Genomic DNA, 26,274 nt, shown 5'->3' on the forward strand with positions numbered 1-26,274 from the left:
GTACACACACAGCGTAACTGGAAGAGTTTATAATTGAAATGAACAAAACAGACAAGAAACAAGAAGGAAGCATGCTGATGGTCCAAAACACCTTATTGACTTCAGAGTGTGAGTCCCAATTTCAAAAGCAGTAATATTTGGGCTTATGTATTTAACCTAACTGTAAGCATAGCTGTAACAAGCGAGTGAAATTTTCTTAATAACCTGTCATGAAAATTGTTAAAGGCAAGATGTAGGGGAGACAGAAAGACTGATACTGCCCAAGGCCGGTGTCAGGGTTTATGCTTGGTAAACAAGAAAGGAGGCCCGGAAGTCAATGAGAAAATTGATGTGTTGGGAAATAGGCTTCTTGGAGGACCAATTACGAGTAGATTGGCTATTCTGCCCATCCCTCCCTCTTGGGGTTCTTAACAGGAAAAGACATTTGGAGAAAATGAGCTGAAAAAGGAACTATCCCGTAACAACAGCTGCAGCAAGTTTTTCTTCTCGGCAGCTACCCTTAACATCTCCTGCTACCCTCACTAATGCTGGAGGATGTCCCCACCAAGTTTGGCCAGACAGATGAAACCGCTACTCCACTGATGTGGACTGAATTCTCGAACACCACCTGGATTAATGAGACGTTGGCTTTTCCACCAATCGGGGGTCTTTTCCTGCCTCGCCTTGCAGATTTTCTTTCCTAGCTCTTTCCTTTTGCCTTGTATTTAATACAAGTGTGGCTCAGCCAGCCAAGATTAATGCCCTCAACAACCTTAACACTGGTACAAATTTAGCTGGTCTCAGAAGGGCCTGTGTTTTTCAGCCATGAGGTTGCAAGGGAAAGTCAATTTCAGAGGCAGAAGCTGAATTCTTTTTATCTTTGCTGTTCTTTCCTCTCTCCTCCTGTTATGTCTTCATCTTGTGTCTTAGACAATGGGATTGGGCTTTAACAATGACAGTTCCAGCCCATTTCAACTACCGTCGCTTCTCTTTTCCCCCAAAAAGGATAGTTATTAACATCTAAAAGAGGGTCAAACCAGGGTTTCTTTTTGTCCTTCCAAAAATTCTCTCTAGCAAAGGGAACGGGAACCAGATGTTAAAAAGACATCCTTATTTAATACTTGCAGTGTTGTAGCTGTGCTGGTCCCAAGAGAATAGAGACCCAAAGTGGGCGAGGTCATATCTTTCATTGGACAAACTTACCTTAGAGAGAGAGAGACAAGATTTCGAGTAACACAGTTCAACCTGAAGAGGCACTCGATGTTTTTCTCTTTCACCAATATAAATTGCTTCAATAAAAGATCTCACCTCACCCACCAGGTCTCTCTATTTAAGGGGCTCTCCACCTTTTTCTTTTGGTAACTCCCCAAAACATAAACACTCCAGGGCGCAGCTGTGCCACAGTGACTGTTTTTCTCCATATAAAGCCAGGGCTGGCATTAAGCTTTCTGCCCTGCACCCTGGTGCACCTAATGCCAGCCATGCTTTGCAGGCTCCCAACCACCTGCTTGAGCTCACCAAGAGATCTCAGGCCCCTACTTGAGTCCACTGATTTTGTAACTGCCACCAGGCAGATCTGAATCTGGGACCTCAGGAGCTTAGTGTAGCAGCATCTACAGCTTGAGCTATATAAAGCCAGCTGGCTTTCAGCTTAGGCTGTAGAGCTCCCTTGTTCTTATCTCTCACTGTAAGTGGGCTAAGTGCCACTACACGGGACTGTCAACCACACTAGGTGTGTGGGTTACACTTTATTTAAAACTTTCCATTCCAAATGCTTCCTTCCTTTTTGAACCTTTAACACAGGGGTTTTTAACTGTGCGATTATAACCAACCCCAAACTGTATTTTAGCGGTTTGATGACAGGGAGTAACAGGGCTACGTCAGCACCTTTAACTCTTTGGAACTATAGACACAATAGGACCAAGAGCCAGATTTTTGATTTTTCATAAACACCCTAGGAATTGTCAGAAACACCTAACCAGGTTAGACACCTAACCCCCACCAGTGGGAGTTGCAAAATGCCTCTAAAAAGTCCCACCGGGTGTCTAAATCCCTTTGAAGAGCTAGCTGCTAGATTCCCATTCTCTTTCAGTGAGATTTAGGATCCTGCGTCACTGAGGTCACTTTGAACATTTTAACTATCCTGCCCATTTACAGATGGGCAACTGGTGTACAGAGATCTACCATGTTCCTGAAAGTCATGCAGGGAGTCTAAACCAGTACTAGCAATTTGGATGCAGATCTACCCACAAAATATAACTGCAGTCTAACCACACAATATATCTTCTATCTTTCTAGGAACTTAGAGGAAAAAAATATAACTTCTCTCTCTTTCCAACCTAAGGAAAAAGGAGGAAATGAAGAGGACAAAACATACGATCTGTCACAAAATGTTGCAATCTCACTTATGCCATTGCTTATGTTTGAATCTGAAGAATGGCAGGAATGTTGACGTGTTAAATAGTCCATCTGTCACAAAGTCACTATTAGACAAAAATTAGACAAAACCAGCAGACACTTTACAGTTAGAGGAAGACTGGGAGACAAGAGAAACCAACTTATCCAGACCTGATCTCTGGCTCAGAGAAGGAAGTGGAAGAAAGACTGTTTGCTCAGGTAGCTGACAGCAGGGTTGTACTGCATCCCAGGGAGGATGCCAAGTGACTTTAATTAAGCATTCTGTTCTTCATTTAATATTCTGATGTGTCCACGTCGGGTGTTTCACACAAAGAAATCATCTGTCATGCGGCGTAGTCCCAGCCTCTCTCCTCTTTTTTAATGAATTTAATCATTGTCACCAGATATATTAAACTCAATTCTGATTTATGAACACGTCCTACATTAAAAACGACTCCCAATGTTATATTTATGCTCCATACTAATGCAAAGGCCTTTTAGGGTGCATCTACACTGTACCCGGAGCTCAAAATAAGCTACGCAAACTGTGTAGCTTATTTCGAGTTAATTTCAAAATAGCTGATTTCGAGATTTGGCGGTGTCTACACAGCACTTATTTCAAAACAAATCACTCTTCTGAAATGTCCCTGATTCCTCGTAGAATAAGGCTTACAGGGACGTCAGAATAGCACACCTGTTTTATTTCAAAATAATGGGCGTGCTCAAAATACACGAAATAGCTATTTCGGGCCACCTCTGAGGTACCCCGAAATCACACTGCAGTGCAGATGTAGCCTTAGTAAGATGATGACAGGCCCAGTGAGAAGGACAGTTTACTCACCTATGGGTGAGTAAAATTATGTCAGTGCTGGGTGGGTATATAACCAAATGGAGAACTAAGGGTGAGGTTTTAAAGATGTCTGTGGGATTTGGGCACATTGAGATTCAGTGGGAATTGGGCACCCAGATCCCAAATTGTAGCTAAAATGGTTTCTAGACCCAGCTACTCAGGGCAGGCATGCTCAACACGGTTTTAGCCTGAACCATGGAACCATGAAGGAGGAGGAGAACATAGAAGAGTGAGCATGAAGCATTCCCCTCCTCCCTGAGTAAACGCTACACACACGAGCGACCATAAGGCTGCATGGAACTGACCCCTTTTCTGGCGTACTGCTTTCTTGGTGAAATAATAATTGACAACTGAACCTAAATATCAGCCTGGCTGCTCCTAGCCCTTTCTGTGGCACCACCTGGCTTCTGACCTTAGTTTCCCCTGACTGGAGGGCTAGGCTCACCTCTTTTATAAACAGGAGGATGTCAACCAGATGCACCTGCCACAAAGAGACAACAGAATGTGTTCAAGATGCTTCATGCCTGGTTCTCATGCCTTTCCATGTGGGGTGGCCTCAGAAGAGCCCTTCTCCCAGCCTGGGTTTGTAGATACTGCCACTCTCCAGCAAGATATTCTCTCAGTTTTCCCCATCACCCTGCTACAGAGCCACAGCCATGGGGTCTGCTGCATTATTTATTGCTTTCCCAGATAGGGCCTGATTATGACCCCCAAGAGCCTGATCCATGTTGGACAGGACCTCCTGGTGGTACCCGGATGTGGGTATGCTGAATGCCAAGTGGGTCTTCATGCATTGCAAAGAGAGAGACAGTGCTCCCTCCATATGCAGCCAGCCTGGGGTGGAGGGGTCTTGACCCCCACAGAAATCTCCCCATTGTCAGAAGGGAAAGCTTAATTTAATCCAGAGTGCTTAGATCAGGGGTTCCCAACCTGGGGTACGTGTACTCCCAAGGGGTACGAGAAGTAGTGTTAGTGAAAAAAAATGTGGATTCTAGAATCTAGAATTTATTTCCTTTCATATTGAATAGGGGGTACGGGAAGGTTTACTAAAAGCCAAGGAGGTACGGGGACCGAAAAAGGTTGAGAACCCCTGGCTTAGATAAACTGAGCAGGTGAAGTACATGGCTCTTGGAGTCAACATTTTTCCTGCCTATGTCCTATAAACAAAGAACCAAACAACCAAACATGTTGCCTTATCCTGTTGCTTCCAACTGTTTTCCACCTTAAACAAAAGAACCTAATTCTTTAGATTTAACGTTTCCCACCTAATTTCCCTAGCTCAGTGCTGTGGAAATCATTTTAAAAAGCTGTTTTTTTTTACTGGGCTGTGCATGTCTTTGAAAGCCCAAAAATGTGTGCTGTGTGACAGCAGAGATACGACCGTGGATACTCTTTTCCCATTAATTTTATGATACCTGTAATAGCTAAAGCAAGAAACCATGCCTACAGTGCATGTCTGATCTGCCTCGGGGAGAATCCAATTATAGACGGATATATTTTCAACATACTTTGTTCTCAAAATCTCCTAGTTAATATGCCCTGTTAGGCCTTGCTAAACCTTAAGCTTGCAGCTGACTTGGCCATATAGACAAACCAAAAACTTAAGGAGAGTGCTAGATATACATACACACAACATATATTGAGTAAGATAGCGATGGTTGCCTGGTAAGTTCCTAATATGGTAATCTGTGTTCAGTTGCTTTTAACTTGGCCCAACTGTCTGGGCCTGACATTTTCATTGCCTCCACCTGAATGATTTTGGAAAGTTTTAGTGAAAATTAATTAATTATTTGGAAGAATGCAATGGCGGGGGGGAATCATTGCTTTTGGGCTATTAAAAATATCCGGCAGCCATTTTGTGGGGAAGCTCTACTGCCATCAAGCTTTTGGATCAGGCAGTTGTAAGGGTAAGTTTGAGAATCCTATACAGCAGTTCTCCCCACTTTTGGAGGAAAACCCCCCGGAAACATTTCATTTTGTTCTAGACTCTCAATGCCAGTTCCCCTGTGCTTCTTTACTTATCACGTCCCTTGCACAACTCCTTACTACAAAATAGGCTGAGAGGATTTTCAGCCAGCTGACAGCGTGTGCGAAACTCCCGCTGTGCTAAGGTTTAGCAGCATTCCTGACTACCTTGGCAACCACTGCACAAACCTATGGCTCCAACTTATTTCACACTGCAACACGCCAGAGTCAATAATCTGGCACAGAGAATGCTGGCACCTTCATTTTGCGTCGAGGGAAATGTGCTTTCACCTACGCTAGTGCAGTTCCCCCACAGATGTGAGCCAAGCATTCCAGCGGGGAATTTACAAATTGACCCTGACTGCATCACACCACAGCAGGGCTAGTTACATTAGGGGCTTCTCCTCAAAGTGTCACATAGGCTTAGAGACATCAGCTTTCCAGATAGTTGAGCTCAGCTTTCAACGATGACGTGAAGGACTGACTAGAATTCAGCTTTACCAACAGCGAGAGCCATGTTAACACATGACCAAGCCCCATCGGCTCAGACACAGCAGAGAGGCACAAGAATTCACGTTTGGGCTACGTCTACACTGCACAGTTATTTTGAAGTAAGCTACTCCGGAACAGTTATTCCAAAATGGCTTATTGTGAAATAGCACATCTACATTGCAGGGAAGCCTCAAAATGAGTCCTAGGCTTCCCTAATATAGATGTGCTACCTTGATTTAGAGCCCCAGGAAGAATAATTTAGAATGGTCCTGGTGAAGGGCTATTTCGAAATAGCAACAGTGGAGTGTCTACATGCGCCTTATTTTGAAATAGCTATTTTGGAAGAGTCGTTATTCCTCATAGAAAGAGGTTTACAGAAGTCGGAATAAGCCGTCCGTTATTTCAAAATAACAGACTTAGGCTGTGTCTACACTGGCATGAATTTCCGGAACTGCTTAAAACGGAATACTATTCCGTTTTCAGTTTTTCCGGAAAAGAAGCGTCTACATTGGCAGGCTGCTTTTCTGGAAAAGCCCTTTTTCCGGAAAAGCGTCCGTGGCCAATGTAGACATGCTTTTCCGGAAAAGAGCCCCGATCGCCATTTTCGCAATCGGGGCTTTTTTCCGGAAAAGACTACTGGGCTGTCTACACTGGCCCTTTTCCGGAACAGTGTTCCGAAAAAAGGACTTATGCCCGAGCGGGAGCAGAATATTTTTTCCAGAATAGCGGCTGATTTTGTACAGTAGAGCGTCATTGCTTTTCCGGAAATTCAAGGGCCAGTGTAAACAGCTCGCAGCTTATTCCGGAAAAGCGGCTGATCTTCCGGAATAAGTGGCCTTACTGTGTAAGACACAGCCTTACTGTGTAGATGCTCGCATAGTTATTTCGGAATAATGGCCGTTATTCCAAAATAACTTTGTGTGTGTACACACATCCTTGGAAATCATGCGTTCATTTCCCACAGACAACCCAACTAAGGAGGCGATTACAAATCATGGCCCCTAGGGGAAATTGTACTGCCAGAGATGTCTGATGCTTAAGACAATAGCCCTATTCTCAATCAAGCACATAGGAAACATGACACAGCTACTAATGGACAAGATGGCTGCCACTAGCTTTGCCTTCCTCACACACACAGAGCCCTCCCTGTTTTTTTGCCAGTGCCACCATTCGCCAGAGTCAATCAGAAGAAGAAAAGCCAATTTAATTGGCTTGTATTGCAGATTCAGGAGCGGCCCTAGATGAGCTGCTGGCAACTGATGCCCTAGGAGAAACGGTGTCCCGGTGCAATAGCGCCAAAGGATCATAGACAGTGCTGGTCAGGTGAGGAGGAGAATGAAATCCAGAAGAATCAAGGAGACCTCTGTGCACAGTAAGCTAAATCAAGAGGCTCTTTCAAGCATTGGCTTGGAAGACAGAGCAGTAATTATCCCTGTGCTAAGTGAATTTTCTTTCCACCATTTAATACCAAGCAAACAAGAGCTCAGAACCTCCCTGCAAAGCACAGAATTTTAAATAGGGATTTATGACCAAACTAACAGTCAAGACAAAATTGTGAGGATAGAATTCAGAGCACTGGCAACGGCACAGTAGGTGTTTTAATCTCGGACAATTAATTTCATGCTCATTGCTAGAGCATCACTTCTCAGTATGAACCTCACAAATACCCCAGCCTTTTTAATGATGATGAAGCTAAGCTGTTTTACAATCAAATTCAGCTCCTGCAATGAGGTGGCCAGATGGAAGTAACCAACCAACTATTATGTTCTGACCAGATCTCTGCAAGTTTCTGGGTTCCATTTTGGTACAAACCCCCCCCCCCCCCACACACACACACACAACATAAACAAAGAACTTATGAAGAAAGTGAAATATTTTGCAGATTTTCTCCCCCCCCCCCCACCCCCCAAGGAAAATTGTAAGCCCCAGTGTTCTGAAAATGTCACCAACTCATGGGAAAAGTGTTTCCCTTCAGCCTCTGGAAAACAAACAAACAAACAAACCCTCCATGATTTTCAGGGAAAAAAAAAACTGAGAAAGACAATTGCTTTTGGTTTTGATTGGTGAGAACTGCACCCTGCCAAAGGCAAAAACTTTGAAAAAGTACATCGATCCAAAACCATTAATATTTGTCATCATTACAACAGGCCAAAACCCAATAATAATTGATTGGTTAGTAATTGGTATTATAGTTTTAGCTGTAATCCCCTTTCAGCAGCAGAGAGTTACTGCTTTAGGGTTGTGTGTGTGTTTGTTTTGTTTTTTAATGTAAGACAACAGATGGCAGGGTCTCATTGGAAAACATTCAACAAGTTCTCAGTCCTTCTGAAGAGTCTTACAGATGTCACTTTGAAAAAAAAACATTTTCAGGTAATTTTCTAACACCACAGAAAGCTTTCCCTTATCACCAGACACTTAAAAGCTCTGTTTTATAGCCCCACCGTTAATGTTACCAATTATATTATCAATATTAAAACTAAAAGAATTGAGATGGGGGGGAATGAATATACTTTTTATCCTGGCACAGCTGCTTCATGTCTTGCATATGAGAAATCAAAACAGATTTCACAGTTTCACTGTTGGTTTTAGAAAATTTCATTGTCAGGTTTTCATGCAGAGTCACAAAGCGTCATATCTGAGTTGCAAATATTGCATGGGAAGAGTTAAGTATAAACCAAGAATGGATTAAAAACAATCACAGAGATATATGTTCTGAAATGTAAAAGTCTAAAATTTAAGCTCTGAGGCCAGGTCTATACTAGATCTGGAAGATTGTCTTAAGGTACACAGCTCCAGCGATGTAGAATATGTAGTTGGAGTTGACTTATCTTAAGCTGAGCTTGGTGCTCCCTTCATAACAGGAAGTTGAAGGGAGAGAATGCTCCCATTGGCTTCCCGTACTCCTTGCGACTGTGAGGAGTACAGGCGCCGGACGGAGCCATGCTCAGCGTTCGATTTACAGGTCTATACTAGACCGGCTAAATCAAATGCCAGAATGTTGATTTCCAATATTATGAGTGAAGACATGCCTTCGGTGGGTGTTTTTAATACTAGTTCAGCCATTGGGTTTTATTGAACCATGAAGATAACAACCCCACCTCCCATTTGCTCAGTCTTTTCACATCACCCTCACTACTACTCCCATCTACCCCCTCCTCTTTCCTCTGCTTTTTGACCAGCTCTATAACTAGCACCACTCTTATCGTACCTATTGTATCCCCATGTGTCTCCATGCAAGCACTGACCTAGTCCAATGCTGCATCACTCACAAAATAATGGCCTGAGGTGGTATAACTGCAGAATAGGACTAAATTCTTCCTTTGGCTACACATGTGGAACTCCTATCACACTCAAATGAAGGGTAACATTGGTCAACGAGAAGTGCCGGCAATATTGGGGAATATTTTTAAGGTATTCAGGTGAAAGGGTGTCCTAGCACTTGTGTTGATACCACTCAATATCAAAGCACAGTATTCTTCTTTACTTGGTGCCAATTTAAAACATTTTCTGGTGACTCAGCTTTCAAACAAATAAACAGTTGTTTCACCACAGCTCAGATGTTTTGTGGCACTACATCGATATTGTTCCATATCGCAGTGTTTAATTTCATGAACTGATTAATGAGACCCCGGAAGATGCTATTGACCACTAATACCACGCTTTTCAGAAGCAATTTGGTATCACATCTCCATGATTTTAGTAATTACCTCTTTTTACTTAAATATTTTGATCACGCTCGCAATGCTCAGAGCTAAGATAACACTGGGCCTTGGTTTGTGTGGCCATTAGGTGCATTCTGATTTGCGCAATAAAAGTTTGTCTATCCAAATAAAAGTTGGCTTTCTGTATTGAAGCAGAATGCTTTATGATCCAATTTCAATCTCCTTATAAGTAACTTAGAGATAAGAACCTCTAATTTGCCCCCTGTTGCTATTTATATAGCTCACCAGTTACGGCAAGTATGCTCCAACTTATTTCAAATACCAGTCTGTGGTGGCAAGCATTGAAAGTAATAGAAATACATATTGGTGACACTAGAATGCAATTGTCTATCCTTATTTGACCAGCAACATCATCTTTATTTCAAAATGAGCATTAAAATCTTTCATACTGACTAACATGAATGTCCAAGCAATTTTATTTTCCTGACTGCCTACAAAAATTCCCTTTTCAATGTTTATGTTTATATTATTAAAAAAAAACCCATTACCCACAGTTCAATTTCTAAAATAGAAATTCTGTAAAAAATAATAATTGATTCAAAACTAATAGCAGACATGTTCTTTTCCCTGTTGTTATTCCCAATTAAAATTATTATAATTTCATATGCATTTACTACCAGGAACACTGGAAAATTTAATTCTCACTCAAAAACACTTTAGGACTTTAGTGTCCAAACCTTCTTACTGCTCGAAGTTGCCAATATCATTTAGTGATCCAGGTTCACAGATAGGTCTGCATGTTCATTCCCGAGAGAGAGAGACAATTTTGTGATAAAGGAATGTGTCTCTATTTTAGAGAGGAAACTGGAATTGAACTAAGATCTCATAAGTTTCAGACCAAAGATGCTAACACTTTCTTTCCCCCCAAATGCCAACTGCTTTGGATATTTATACTGTAAACTTGTCAGGGAAGGGACTGTCTCATATGTGTGGCACAGAGGAGGACTCATCTTAGCTGGGGCCTCTAGACACCGCATAATACAAACAATAACATAACTTAACACACTGAATATCCACTCTGTAGGAAAATGGGTTCTTATTAAAGCTTGTCGGAATTTTTATTTCCTTCAGTGGTGCTGGCTGAGGCCTTAAGAAAACAGCAATCAGTGAGCTAGTGATCATCAGACAGATTATGGTCTCCGCTCCATTGTAGTGTGTCCAACTAACTCCAGGGAAGTCTATGAAGATCTAAATAAAACATCACACGAGTGATCAGAAACTCCTGCGTGTAACAGCTTTAGCAATCTGTCATCTTACAATGCAACAATTTGACAGTCAACAGTCCACATCTTTTGCTCATCAGTGTAAGACAATACACTGAATCTACTATATATTTTACAGAGTTTGTGCATCTCTCTATCTTGTCTGCATGTTCCCCCATCCATGAATCCATTCTCTCAAAAACTGCTTATAAACAGTAAGAGCTAAGACCAGCAAATTCGGTAGGCAACTTCGTCTTATCATAACTTAAAGGAAAGTCAGGGGTTGGTTGTGCCAGGACAATGGTATGTACCTGGAATGGGATTGTTCTGCACCAAACAGAAAAGGGAGAAGTGTGATAGCAGGGACAGTTATACTCACGAATGACCACGGGGGGCTTCTCCCTAGGACTGGAAAGGTAGTCCTAGGGAGAAGCTAGCAGGTGGTCTGTGTGGCTCCCACCTACCCTAGGCCAGTCCCAGGGAGAAGCCAGCATGTGACCTGCTTGGCTCCAAGTTGGCCCTGAGAAATCAGTGATCAGTCTGTATGACTCTCCTATGCCCCATGCTTGCCCGGGGAGAAGTTGGCAGGAGGCCTGTGAGGCTCCCGCTGCCCTGGGCCAGCCCAGACCCGTGTAATGTTGGGTTAGTCTTCTAGTATGTATATAAGCAGAGGTTAATTCTTTTATTTTGATAAGCCAATTGTTATCTTCAACGCAACTCATCACAGAAAAAATCGTCATCCACCATTGGACATGGCCAGACAACTCAGTTCCACCACCTCTTTCTGCCCAAGGTATTAGTTAAGTAGTATTCCAACCTGTGAGTTTTGGGCAGAAGAGATTGTGACACTGGCATTTCACCGAGATCTCACAGACCTTCGATTCTTTCCCGTTCTTGCCATTTGGATCAACAACAGAGGCTCTCATATTCATACTTCCACAAACATTGATATTTCCCCCAACTACAAAAATCCTTCCTTAACCTAATATTGGCCCCCTTTCAAATGTGTGGTGCGTTTAAAGTATTAAAACAAGAATGATAGTCATAGCAGAGAACTTACAGTGCCCTTTGTCCTCCAGTGTTTTCTGCATTGTTGATAATTTGTGAGGCACGGCGTTGAAGAACATTCTAGGGCTAGTCTCCAGTCAGATCAATCTATTATCACGAAAACCTTGTAATGTAATAACTCATCTCCAAAGGGGCAGTTCAGTCACACAGGATCACACTTCAAAAACTGCTTAGCTGGCACATACATACGTTTTCACAGCCTGCTTGGTTGGCTTAAATATCAAGACATTTCTTCTTCAAGCTTTCATCAAATCCTGATTTGCTGACTGCTAACCTTGAACCAACCGTGGCTTGTTTGGAAGTTATTATGTTTAAATCGATGAAAATAATACCTCGTAATATAAACATAGAGCCCATAAAACCATCATTTGCTATCAATGAAGCAGCAATCTCATATATACATTACCCTTTAGAAATTGAAATATCACTGTGTCTACTTTGTATTGCTAATGTGAACTGGAGGCATGCAGGGAAAAGTCCTAAATAACAGGAAGTTCTTAAATATAGGCTTTCAGTTTCTTATTGTAATATGTTGGCACTAATTGCCCAATGCATGGTGCCCAAGTCGACGTTAAGGTTTGGATATTCTTTGTTAATTTCTGCTCACAGTGAAGGTGTGAAATACTGTGCAGTAATTACATCTCCTGTTTTACTCTTTTTTTGGCATAATTTACTCCTGTAACTTTAGCTGCATCTTAAGATATCAGGAACAATATAACATATAATCTCAGTGCTTGCTCTCATGCACTGCTTATTGGACTAAGGGCCATGGAGAGGTATAACTGCCTTGATTTGCATTTGGAGGCATATAAGCCTATCAGCTGCCACTTCGTTGATCTAGCAATAAGTCTGTCCCAGCATGCATCCTTCCTTCACAGGAAACTCTAGTAGAGACCTTAAAGCTGAAGACTTCTCCTCCTCCAAGTTCAGCTCCAGATGGAAGACAGCAAAAACCTCGGAAAATTTGAATCTGGATAAGAACTTTCCGGTTCCAGACCATCTCTGATGGATAGCAAAGGTCTTCAGCAAAATGATGAGAACAAGAAGGGGAGACTGCCTAACTAGTAAAATAAAAAGTGCCAATAGCTTCAGCTTATGTCGTATGCATTTTAGGTGGGATGTATCTGCTCCCACAATGTTACCTTTAGTTATACTTTTCTTTTCCACTCTAGTATTCTTTGTCTTTTGGAGGGGGAAGAGACTCTCTCTTACTGTGTGTCCATACAGCAGCTTTGGACCTGATCAGGAATGCAGGGTACTACCGTAACACAGGCAAAGGAATAATACTGACTACCATTGCAAGCTAGCAGGAGAGCAGGAAAGAAAGCACTAGACTGAATACCTGAACCACAAGCCTCTCCCTTAAAAACCACAGCTGCCTTGTCAGAAGGATGATTTCTAGAGTGAAACCTGGGCCCCACTGAATTCAATGGCAAAACCCTCACTGATTTTATGGGGCCAGGACTTCCCCTCTGGTATTTTTCTAACTTTCATCATCTACAGGACGCAAACTCTCTCTCTCTCACGCGCGCGCACGTGCTGTGTTTCTCAATTAGAAATTTATGCCAAGGGATTGTATCCAGCCAACCTAGCCTGCTCAGTCTGTGCTGGTACGTTAGCCTCTGTCTGTAAATAGGCATGCTATTTCCTCAGGAACCGTACAGAAACAATACTAGGGAAGAAAAGATTACTGAGGTAAGTAAATATTTAAAGAGGAAATTACCAGTGAAGACAGAAATAAAAGGGAACATGGCCTTGAAACAGTTCCCGTGAAATGTCTACAAGCAGTTAACCTTCAGCAGGGCTCAGATTTCCCGCTTCTGCCGCGGCTGTCACTCTAGGGGGCTTGTGCCTAGCGTGCGTACTGCTCTCAAGGACAGCTTGATTTCTGGCACCTCTGGAGAAGTTGGAAACTGTAATTGCGGTCACAGTGAGTTTCTGTGCCTGGAAGTGACAGGCAAACAGGTTCCTTTTCAAAGTGGTTACTCTACAGTATGCATAAAGTGGAAGGGCAAGGGGCAGGGGCACACAAAAGGGGATCTACAATCAAGAGCTGGGAGGGGGGTTGTACCTTCTAATAGCTTTCAAACAGTTTTGTGTTCACCCTGCGATGCTAAGTTATTAGAAACACAGTAGTGCTAGGCGGATGACTGTGATGGTGCTTCTTATTAGTCGATACTCATTTGGGGACCACAAAAACTAGTCAAAAAGAAACACGCGTGTATAAAAGATGGACGAGGAAGACAAAGGAAACTGCTCTGGAGACTCCGGAGCTACTCATTAAGCCGCGCTTTAACATGAGGCTCAGTATTCAATGCTGCTGCAGAAAAAGATGAATCTGCATGTAAGGCAAGGCAGCAAATTTTCCTACCAAGTGGGACGCCCACTGGGGTTGCCCTAGTTTTGCTGGCAGGCAGGGACTGGCAGCATGGCTGAGGTGATGCTCTCCACACGTACAAGGAAGCTGAGCTTGTTTCCTGAGGCTAATCTAGAAAAGTGACACGATTTTTGCAGAGGAACCAGGGAAGGCGCTGGGAACAAACCGTGATTCAGAAGGTGCAAGAGAGACACGGCATGTAGGTAGCATGGCAGGCTGTGATCCTTCAAGGGTCGTATGTGAGAGGACCCATGGGCCTCATCAGAGAGGCTCCCCTAGGATCACAGGGGACTGCCCATACAGATCTCCTGAAAGCGGCAGGACCGCAGCATGATTGGCATGGGACAGCACTGAGAATCCAAACTCTTAAACCTGCTTCCCACATAAGAATGGCCAGACTTGGTCAGACCAAAGGTCCATCTAGCCCAGTGTCCTGTCTGCTGACAATGGCCAATACCAGATGCCCCAGAGGGAGGGATCACAGCAGGTAATCCTCATGTGATCCCTTCCCTGTCACCCATTTTCAGACAAACAGAGGCAGGGACACCATTCCTACCCATCCTGGCTAATAGCTATTGATGGACCTATCCTCCATGAATCTATCTAGCTCTTTTTTGAACCCTGTTAAAGTCCTAGCCTTCACCACATCCTCTGGCAAGGAGTTCCACAGGTTGACTGTATGCTGAGTGAAGAAAACACTCAGTGCAAACACTGAAAAAAATGGGGAAAGGCTCCATCTTTGCTTTTCTCCATTCCCGTCCATCTGCATCTCCAAAGTGCTTCTCATTCCATGATGGAGCCACACTATAAGGAGTGCAGGGAGCAGTGTGATGTATCCAGAAAGCCCACACAATCCTCTCACATTGAATAACAGTTGAATTCGGAGAGCTTCTCTCACTGCAGGCTTGTGTATCCCACCTTATTTCCCCTTCTCTCTTTCAGCTGGTGACCATCCACTTTATGCTTGGGAAATCAAATGCCAGTTTGGCATTCACACCATGTGCCTTACGAAACAGAGCAGCTTGCCTTTTTTATAAAGTGCATCTACTGTGGCAGAGCTCTGGCTGTGCCCATGGGTCTTGCCCTTCTGGAGTATAATGTTCATCCTCAGAGGCTCGCTGTGCCCCTCCACACAGTCTCATCTTTGTAGAGGCGAGAGCTGCAGCCTACTGAGCCATACTCATCACAGATGAGTCCATAATATGGGGTGAAACGCCTTTTATAGTCCAGGTCTCCCTATCCAAAGACAGAGTCTGTGGCAGTGTGGGAAGGGTTGGGGAGAACCTGAGCCCGTCCACTACTCTGGGTTCCAGCCCAGAGACCCTAAGACAGCGGCAACAGATGTGGCTGGTTCTACTCTCAGTCTTGCAACTAATTCTCTGGGCCACTTCCCCAAACAATCCCTCCTAGCACCTTCCCTCTGCTACCTGAGCGGCCTGTTCTGCTCCTCCATGGCACTCTGCCTGGCTCGCAGTTCCCAGCTCTCACACAGACTCCTCTCACTCTCAGCACTTTGGCTTCTTTCTTTCTCATCTGGCACCTCTACACTAACAGAAGAGGAGCCCTCTTGAACCTGTCTCAGCTGGCTCTTGATTGGCCCCAGGTGTTCTGATTAGCATGATGCCCTTGGCTGTGGAATTCTGCTAATTGGCTCCAGGTGTTCCAATTGACCTGATTGTCCAAGCCTGATTCTGGAAGGCCAACTGGATGCCAGTTCACTCAGGGCACAGAGTCCTACTTCATCTAGGGCTCATATACCTCCCTTTGCGTACCCTCCTATAGCCATCAGGCCTGACCCTGTCTCATTATGTTTTCAGAGAAATTGCTTCTCTTTCATTTTGGAGCTAAAGAAGCAGATTGACTTGATTGACTTATTCATTGAATTCTTTAAGCTAGACATACCTCCCTCTTTTCACCCTTGGGACAAGCCATACCCCCTGTCCTGTGCAGCTTTGCATGCATTTGCTACACGCTTGGTAAAAGTGAGAGTTGTTAAACCCTGGCTCAATTTTATTTGTGATCATTATGTATTGCTTAACAAACACTCTCTTGATCACTAGTGACTGGCTATTTCTAGGGAATGACAATAACTCTGGCTAAAGTCAGAAGGGCCCCTAGATCTTAATTATAAAGCCATAAAGCAGACCGACTCCCTTAGCAGCTCTCTTACCAGGAAACAAATGAGAATGGGAAATTTATTTCTAATCATAAATCCTCAACCCTTCAGTTTAATTTTTCCCAAGTTCACTTTCTCACGTAGCTAAGCAGCATTTGCCTTCTATTATTAGCTTCTGGCCCACTATCGGCTGACCAGCATCAGTCAAACTGTCGTCATCTCAATGAGCTAGGGGACTCCCACACATCTCTGGGTCTGCAGACTTCTGCTTGCAGCCTCTAATTATTTTCTAACAGATAACAGAACGCTTCCGTTCAGAGAGGTTCGATTAAACTTGTAAGTGGACCAGCCCACTGGAGAAAAATCATAGCTCACGAGGTCACTTACTGGAAATACCCAGCTTCTTGCAGATGAGATCCAGGCCTTATGTGATTGCCTGCTCAACCGTGACAAACTCGTGTAACATTTTTTGCATCACCAAAGGTTCATTCTGCTTTTGAATGGCAGCAGAACTTAGAACGCAGATTCGCCTTAGCTGTACTCATCTCTTTGCCTTGACGTAAAGCCAGCTGGCTATGCCAATGGCTACATGGCCTGTTAGAGTTCCTGGTGGCATCAAATAAATTGAAGTACAGGAGGGATTTGCACAGGACAGAAATTACAGATTGCTGCTTAAATGCCATTGACCTAGCCAGCTGTCGGCCTCTCCTTGCCTACCCTCAACAGCTGTCGTCTCCTCCTACATCAAAAGCCAGGCCCCTGGTGCTTTCTTACTGCTGCCAAGTAAAGGTGGGGAGTTTGGTTCCCTCCTGGGCCTTCAAGGTACATCAGCTACTTCACCCTCACATCTGCTTTCAGACAGAGCAGCTGCAAGAGTCGTTGCTGCATTAGGTCCAATGGTGGCCTGGTGCAGATGAAATGTAGCCAATCAGAGAGCAGAAGGAATGCCATATGACTCAGGCAACCAATCATATGCTGTGAATGGCTGAAAGGAGCCACGGACCTCACTAGCTTTTGAACTAAGTTCAGAACTTTTTGGCCTAGTCTTCCCCCAACAGCAGCAACTACCTTTGCTCAGGAGACAGAGATGGAAGTTCACACACAGATTTAATTCCTGCAATCTCCTGGAGAGGAGGGAGAAAAAAAGGCCTTTTAGTGGAATTTTCCTTGCAGTATGCAGCATTGGAGGGCATTTGCTACTATGGTGATCGGTGGGAGAAGTAGACCGAAGAACCGTACCAGGAGCGCATAAAGAACACAAGGAAAATACCGTCTTCTATACTTTTTTTGAAGAAATAGCCAAAGATATTGGGTGCTTTTTGTTAAGACACTCGGTATTGCCTGACAGGAGGAGGGAGATGTCCAGAGCACATGCTATCATGATGCATTATACCATTATAAGCATTATGGATCCATTAGCAGGTGTTCCAGGGTGCAGAAATGACAGTCCACTTGCCAAATTGCCGTGCCTTATTCTCTTTTAGTGCAACATTTAGCAGGATCTCCACTGGCCGTAAAGCACTCTCTGGCTTGCCCTCTGTCGACATTAAAAGTTTTAACAAAAACCAATGGGCCCTACCGCTAATCTCTCGGTCTTGTATGGGATACTAGGTATTTCTTTACATCCTTCATGTGACTGACAATATAGCCTTGTATACACGAATTGAAAGGGAGGTTTTGATGGGTTCTGTGCTTTACATACACTCTCAGACAGCAATGCTCACTTATCAGTTTTAAGGGCAAGGTACAAGGACACCTATCACGACGTAGGAAACGATTCCTGTCAAGAGGCACACTTCTACTGCATGCCTGCGGAGGATTGAAACCTAGGTGCTTTTAACTAAGCAAGCCATTGGGAGGTGTCTGTAAAATGGCTTGACCACAACAGCATAATTGCTAGGACTTAAAGTTTCATTATTGGGCTGTGATAGTTATTGACTTGGTAGGCCAATAAAAGGCTCAGTGTAAATAGAGTTATACCGGTATAAGGTGCTTTATATCAGTATAGGTTATTTTGCTCCACCAAATATGAATAAGATCAACTGACATACGTGCTATCAGCACACCTGAATCTACACTCATAATGAGAACTCTTAAAATGGTTTCATCAGGAGATCTCAAATCACTCTAGTGAAAGCAGCAAAACTTTTAAGTGTAAGCAAGACCTAACTCCCTTAGATTAATGTTAAAAAGCTACCAGTGAGAGCAGGGTTCCATTCCCAAAACACACCATAGGCCAGGGGAAAATATCTCCCAAGAGATCAGAATAAAACGGGCATTGGTGGTTACTTTTACAGAAGGAGATTGTTTGTGGCAGCAGAGTCAATGATCTCTAGTTATAGAAAGTCCTCGGTGATGCAAGCAGACTTTGTGATCCCTGTGTAACAGCAGCATCCACTAACGGGCATCACGACAAGCTAATCTCCTCTCCATCTTGCTGTCCCATGTCAGGGTGTGTCTATACAGCAAAGTTATTTCGGAATAATGGCCGTTATTCCAAAAAAACTATGTGAGCGTCTACACAATTCTGTTATTTCAAAATAATTTTGAAATAACGGGCGGCTTATTCTGACTTCTGTAAACCCCAATCTACAAAGACTAACACCTCTTCCAAAGTAACTATTTCGAAATAAGGCCTGTGTAGACACTCCACTGCTGCTATTTCGAAATAGCCCCTCACCAGGCCCATTCTAAGTTATTCCTCCTGGGGCTCTAAATCGAGATAACACGTCTACATTAAGGAAGCCTGCCTTGGACTCATTTTGAGGCTTCCCTGCAGTGTAGATGTGCTATTTTGAAATAACTATTCTGGAATAGCTAATTCTGAAATAACTGTGCAGCGTAGATGTAGCCTCACAGAGCTACAGCTGACAGTCTGGGCATGGAACTAAGCAGACTCTTAATCTTTCATTTTTCTCCACTTTGTGACCAGTGGGGCTGGGGCAGGGTGGGGTAGAGGACAGGCCTCCAACAGACAGTGATTTGATATGGGACTGACCCTAACATGATTGCTGAGATCTCATACCTGCTGATACTGAACCGCTGGGTGACATCAGGCAAGTTACTTTCCCTTTCAGTGCCCAGTACCCCCATCTTCCTTTCTGAGGTGCTTTGTGATCCAGGGATGACAAGAATTATGTAGGCACAATTATATATTATTATTCTCTTATTTAATGCCTTATCAACAGACAGGGCGAGATATTCAGCTGCTCTGAACCACGCAGCTCCAGTGAATGAAGCTGTGCTAAAGTTACACTATCTGGGATTTTGGCTCAAATAATTGAATTCTGCCATTAAGTATAGAGGCTTCATTGCCACTGAATAGCTCTTTGTTCCTTGCACATTTATTTCCCAGGGAGACTTGATTGTGATGCACCAAGCCCTAAAGTTTCAGATATTTAGAGTGATTACTACTCACTCAGAAGTCAGAGTTATTTTGCCCATTAAGTTAACATTCAGTCCTCCTTCGCCCTTCTCCTCTGTGTGTTTCTACCAGACCAGGAGTCAACATGGCCTACGTTTGCTTACTTCTTTGTTTGTGAACAATGATTATTGATGTCATTAGCATGAACCGTGCAGTGTTCTGAACAGCGTTGAAAATACCTTGATCTCAGTGTCAGCCTGACTGCCTGAGAGTTCAGACCCGGTAATTTGTCTGAAATAGCTGAAGCTGTAATTGCACATTTCTGCTGGTTTCTCAATGACAGAGTAGACTACATAATGGGAGCATAGTCTTCGTTTGGATTCTGCTATCATTAATGCTAATCAACACACACACACACACACACACACACACACACACACACACAACCCTAGAAATGCAAATGCCTCAGTAACTTCCCAGTTGAGAAGACAAATTTTATAATTTAGGGCTTGACAAAAAACAAAAAAACAACAACAAAAAAACCCACCACAAGCAGAAAACTCATGTGGACTGTCAAAATACTGTCCCTGCATATGACAGGCATGTTCATAATGTCAATGGCCTTTCTTTCTTAGCACTGAGCTGAAAATCGCAGTTACGGACTCTAGGACTATAAAATAGATCATTAACAGGAGTGTCGTGAGTAAGACATGAGAACTCATACTTCCTACTCTACTCTGTGCTGATTAGGCCTCAATTGGAGTATTGTGTCCAGTTCTGGGCACCACATTTCAACAAAGATATGGAAAAATTGGAGAAGGTCCAGAGAAGAGCAACACAAATGATGAAAGGTCTAGGAAACATGAGATATGAGGGAAGGCTGAAAGAACTGGGTTTGTTTAGCTGCAAAAGAGAAGACTGAGAGGAGACATGAGAGTGGGTTTCAAGTATTTAAAAGGGTGTCACAAGAAGGAGGGAGAACAATTGTTCTCCTTGCCCTCTGATGATAGGACAAGAAGCAATGGGCTTGAATTGCAGGAAGGAAGGTTTAGATTTAACATTAAGAAGAACTTCCTAACTATCTGGATGGTTAAACACTGGAATAAGTTGTCTAGGAAGGTTGTGGAATTTCCAATACTGGAGATACTTAAGAGCAGATTAGATAGATACCTCTCAGGGATAATCTAGACAGTGCTTGGCCCTGCTGTGAAGGCAGGGGACTGGACTCAATGATCATTCAGGGTTCCTTCTAGTTCCAGTTCTAGGAAATAGGCAATCTCCATTATTTTTTTTAATCAGTCACACTCCAAGGAAGCAGGCAGTGTATACCAGCAGGTCTGTCCCTAAACATTATCATACCTCGGTCTCTATATAGAAAATGCCCCAGAACACTGGGGTAAAGATAATGCCACAATATAGAAAGGGCCAATTTCTCCAATCTGCTGAAAACACTGGCTTTACAAGATCTGGACAGAGAGCTGTGGACAACCCCAGTGGAGAGGACCTCTGCATAAAGGAAGGAGGCAGCCCTTCCGCCCTTTGTGCATTGATCCTGCTCCCTTAGAGGAATAGAGGGGAAGGTGGTAGGGCATGCGTGTAAATGTGACTTGGTAGAACAGAGTTCTACTATGCTTGGTCTTCTTTGGGTTCCCTAGGGAGGGGGCGGAATCTCCATCCCTGGAGGTTTTTAAGTCCCGGTTTGACAAACCGGGTTGATTTAGTTGGTGTGTGTCCTGCTTTGAGCAGGGGGTTGGACTTGATGACCTCCTGAGGTCTCTTCCAACCCTATGATTCTCTGATTCAGTTGGCATGAGGTCCTCAGTGGTAGAAGCCAGAGTAGGTCCCCGGCTGCTCTAACTTCCTGCAGCACCAGGCATTGCTGGTCTGGGAGCTGCAATAAGCAACCAAGTGTAAATACGGCAAAGTAACTGTGGAAAAAGTATATTCAAGTTTTATTAGCCCTTCAATTTTAATAAACTAGAGTGTTGCTTGTGAGAGGTGGGGATCCTATTTTTATAAATAAGCTTTCATAGAATCACAGCAGGACCAAGTACCATTCTGATGAATTTTTGCCCCAAATCCCTAAATGGCCTCTGCAAGGATTGAACTCACAACCCTGGGTTTAGCAAACCACTGAGCTATCCTCCCTCCCCCCTAAACACATCTGAAGTGGTGAGCCTTACTTTTGAAGACAGCCATTGTAGAGAGGGCTGAGGAGAAGTTCCCAAACTGGCAGGGGGGAGGCGCAGGAGAGGTAAGGGTTGTGCACATGAGCACGCTAGCTCTCATTTAGCTAGCACAAGTATATATGGCAGGATCGCTGTGGTAACACGGGTAGCAGCAGCATCAAAGGCCTAGTCAGAGCTCTGCCAGGGACATACTCGCTACTTTCAGGTGGATTTGTACATGCCATGGCTAGATCACAGCATAGCCAGAGACTTAATTGTTAGGGCTCTTAGAGCTCTTATCCAGGCATCCTCAACACTGAAATGTAAAGAAATAAAAAACTAGGCAGAAGGTCCTCTTTGCAATTTGTGGCGATTATAGATTGTTTTTCTCCCCACTGTCAACACCAGCATGTTACATATGGGTAAGGACAGAGAGTCTGTATACTCTTACTTACATCCATGAACTCCACATTTGCTTTGGGACCAGTTGTCTCGTTAAGGATTTTAATGGCCACAGGAATCTTTACTGTTTCTCCTTCGGGAACCCAAATACCCTGGGGGGGGGGGGGAAAAAGAGACAAAAAATAACTTTACACCAATTGTTAAATCTTTATCGCCAGCTTTGTTTCTTTTCTTTATGTGTTATCCTGTTCAGCAAGGATCAGCAGAACTCAGCACACACACAGTAAGTACATTGAATCATGGAAACATAGGGCTGGAAGAGTCCTCCAGGGATCATCTATTTCAGCCCCCTGTTCTGAGGCACTAAGGAAATCTGGTAGTGTCTTCGGTGCCATAGGACTCATTTTTTTTAAGTAAATGTAAATCATCCTTGATGGGTGTTTGCCCACACAGTTCTTAAAAGCTGCCAGGGAGGAGTTTTCCATCACAAGGAGTTTCTCTCCCAAACAGTTCGCACATTCCCCTCCATCTTCTCAGGTCATTTTTCTTGGAATTTCAAAACGTTATCACAAATTTAATTGAAAAAGAAATGGCGGAAATGTCATCCCCCACCAAATTCTTTTTCAACCAATCCTGCTTAGTACTTCTAAGCACTTTTTAATCATGACCTTTGGATTGAAGAATCCAAAGTGTTTAATAAACATGAAGGGTAATTTGCCATTATTTTTTAATGGGATCAGGCTCAAAGCATAGCTAATTATGTTTCTATTATTACGTAAGAATTATACACATTTTACAGTGTGGTCAAATGAGGTAGAGAGATTAACTGGCTTGGCCACTACATCAATTATGGAGCTAGAAAGAGAACCACAAAATCTCATTCATGTTCTTTAGTTCTCCATCCTATATATTCCTCCGGTCTCAATGTTTGTGTGAAAATGTTTCTCTCTACATGGAATAACCCTTGTGTTCATTCCAAGCAAAGCTGAAATCAACAGATGAAACCAAAGACGTAGGCAGGATCCCCTGGTATGTGGTGTGGACTGCAAGCCCATCTCTTGTGCAGAGAAGAGCTGGGTCCCACGCTGAGATGGAACATTTTCAGTGATCTGTAGGGTTCTGATGCAATTCAGTGAATACATTTACCTTATACACCGTTCCAAAGGCCCCCGAGCCCAGGACCTTTACTCGCTTTAGCTCAGTTTCCTTCAGGATACGAAGCTGCGCTTGGTTGGGCGCTGTGCCGCTTGGCGTCAAGGGCTCCACCAGCTGCGAAAATCAAAATCCACAAGATTACCCACTGTCCAGACACAAGAGGGCTGCGTGAAAAGCCCTGTTGAAAAATTTAATCTGGTTCCTACCCATTGCAGCTGGCTAACATGACATTGGTATAAAGCAATGGATCTCACGGTCTGTGTGTTCCAGGGCTCTCGATTCCTCATGCAAAACCAGTCAAGGCCAGTGACCAAGACCAAAAAACCCGCCACAGAAACCAGTTGAAGGCTCCTACTGGAATACACGGTTTCCACTAGAGGCTGCATGATGGCATTATACACTAGAAACGGGATCAGTATTACAGTATGTGCCCAAAGACGTTAGCTAAGGGCTGCAATATAAAAGGTTTCTATATGACAGCAGCAGCACCTTTATTATGAGGGCACCATTTTCTATTTGGGGCCATTTTAGTGCCCTTTGAAAGTGGCCATTTTTCTTTTTTAATAATTGTGACTTATTGGTTCATCAAATTCTTATCCTCTTTTTGGGGAAAGACTCATTCTTCCAAGCTCTTAAAAGAGAGCAACTTTTTCAGCAACAGAAAACATCGGCAGTAGAACAAGAATTTATAGCTATCACTAATTTAATGCAAGCACTAATTTTCACTAATTTTGGCCAGCATTGTGAATGATGATTCTACAAAGTTTGTGAATGAAGTACAACAGTACACTCAGGCTAGGGCTACACTACAGTCTTCTATGAGAAAAATCTACGCAAATTGTGTGCCGCAATTTGCGTAGCTTTTTCCGATCATTTTTGTGGAAGAAGCTTTTCTGTCATTTGGCCCAGTCTAGCGGGGGCTAAATGGCGGAAAAGCTTCCTCTTTCGGTGGAGCCCTTATGCCTCATGAAAGAAGGTATACAGGGCTCCCCGAAAGAGTGTGTTTGCTCTTCTGCAAAAAAAAGCAGATGAGCAAATGCGTTCCTTGGATACGCGGAGTTTTTGTGGGATACCCTACAAACCCCCGTAACTCTAGACGTAGCCTCTGTCAAAAAGCCAGCCGACCTCAGCAACATGCAGCCTTTGACGGGAAAACAATGTTTCTTTAAAAAATAAATGAAAAATAAATGAAAAGGACAATACTCTAAACACTGACAAATAGCCTGTCTTCTCGGAGGAGAAGGAAAATAATTAAAGGCTACTCCTACTCAAATTGGTTTGAAACCACTGCAGTATTTCATAGTGTCTGTTTACAAGGCTAAGTGTACTGTGCTCTACAGTTTGAGAACTATTATCATGCTTCTGTGAGCATCATGGACTACTTCGTTAACTGGACGGACGACTTTAGTGCAAGCAGAAATACTAGTTGCAGGAAATTACTTTAAAAAGTACTTCAAGAAAATATAACAAAAAACCAAACAGCAACAAGCCCAGCAATTGAAAGTATTGCAGTCAAACTGTGCACATGAATCCCCTTCTCCTGTATACAGTTGACTTTTCAATAGTCATTATGGTGGAAGATGTAGGTTATAGTAAAAACAGAGAGAGAGAGAGAGAGAGAGAGAGAGAGAGAGAGAGAAATGGGAAAGGTGAACACACTCAGGGCCACAATATTTGATCTACTTCATAGATTCCCACAGAACTTTCCCCATAATGATTCCTATTCCCCATTGCTCTGCCCTGGAAGCATGGGGTTTCAGCCATGTCAAAGACTCTCCCAACCTGGAGAAGTCCCCAGAGTATGAAAAGTTGGTGTATGTTACTCCCAACACCCTCCCCACAGGCAAGCTGCCGTAGAAGATGCAGCAAGAGGGGACGTGTAACCCATTTATTGGGGTGTGTTACATGTTCCCCTCATGCTCATCTCCAGAGGTTGTGGACGTGTGAATATCGTCGACTACAAAGCCTGACGTTTTTGACCAAACTGTAGCAACTCACACTTTTAGCTGTGGCTGTCCCTGGTCCACCCACACCCCGTATTGTAGCCAAGATGACAACTGTCACAAGTGCTCAGTTGCTGGACACTCCCTTGGGGGCGGTTTCTAGCTAGCACAGGTTAGAGGTTGCCCCTAGTCCACCCTCCCCTGTGTTAGCCAAGCAGAGAATCAGAGCATTCTCCATGGAAAGGTATCCAACCTTCTTAAGTGCAACATAACACAAACATCATTCCCTAATGCTCTTTGCAATAATTTATCTGCAGCTAATGGCTGGTTACAAACTTTACCTAATATAAACTGCATAGTATCTATTGATATTCCCAGATTATTATGATTAATAAAAATTAGAAACAACTCCAAATTGCAGCCATTCAGAAATAAGCTTAATCAAAATCCCGTGCTGCTATAAAGTCACTTGGGACCAACCCTGTACCACTGAATTCAATGGAAGCAGGAGCAGGAGTTTAATTATACAGATTTAGCAGGCTTGATGGGGTTTTTCTCCTAATTTTTCTGAATTGTTTTCTGTGAGATCGATCCGTCTGCACTATGTGAGGGTGAAAGAGTGTCCAACGCAAAGGTTTTAGGAGATCTTGCATCAACATTCCTATGTAAGTGAAATGTAAAGGTGTAACACTAACGATGGTCAGACATGATTTTACAACCAAGCTAAAGCTTCTGAAGGCACTGGGATTTGTTCCCCACAAAGGGTGAAGCCAAGAGGGAAGTCAGAGTGAGGTGGGCCCAAGATGTTTGATCTATGACTCCACCTCACGTTTTAGCCAATAGGACCATGGGCCTAGTCCAACTCTCATCTGAATCAATGGAAGTTTTAGCAGTAAGTTCCTAGTTCAGCAAAGCTACTATTTATATTGGGGTAGCACCCAGAGGCCACAAAAGAGCTTGAGGCTACATTGTCTTCACTATCTTACTCACCTTACAAACACATAATAAACAACCTTTCCTGCGTGTCAGCATGTACTCAACACTATTCCCTGTCAGGAAGACCCAAAGTCCATG

The 26,274-nt window shown here is 43.4% G+C and overlaps 1 protein-coding gene across 6 annotated transcripts in view; it reads right to left on the minus strand.

Moving 5' to 3' along the window:
* ERBB4 (erb-b2 receptor tyrosine kinase 4) overlaps nt 1-26,274 on the minus strand; it is a 923,012-nt gene that overhangs the window by 157,180 nt on the left and 739,558 nt on the right. For all 6 annotated transcript variants that reach the window (XM_075933933.2, XM_075933937.2, XM_075933934.2 and 3 more), the window contains 2 exons: nt 23,249-23,371; nt 22,156-22,254 (listed from right to left, as the gene is read on the minus strand). In XM_075933933.2, coding sequence (XP_075790048.1) covers nt 22,156-22,254; nt 23,249-23,371 — 222 coding nt within the window. The remainder of the gene's footprint in view (nt 1-22,155; nt 22,255-23,248; nt 23,372-26,274) is intronic.

This window comes from Pelodiscus sinensis, chromosome 7, assembly GCF_052426305.1.
Source record: "Pelodiscus sinensis isolate ZL-2025 chromosome 7, ASM5242630v1, whole genome shotgun sequence".
NCBI lineage: Eukaryota > Metazoa > Chordata > Testudines > Trionychidae > Pelodiscus > Pelodiscus sinensis.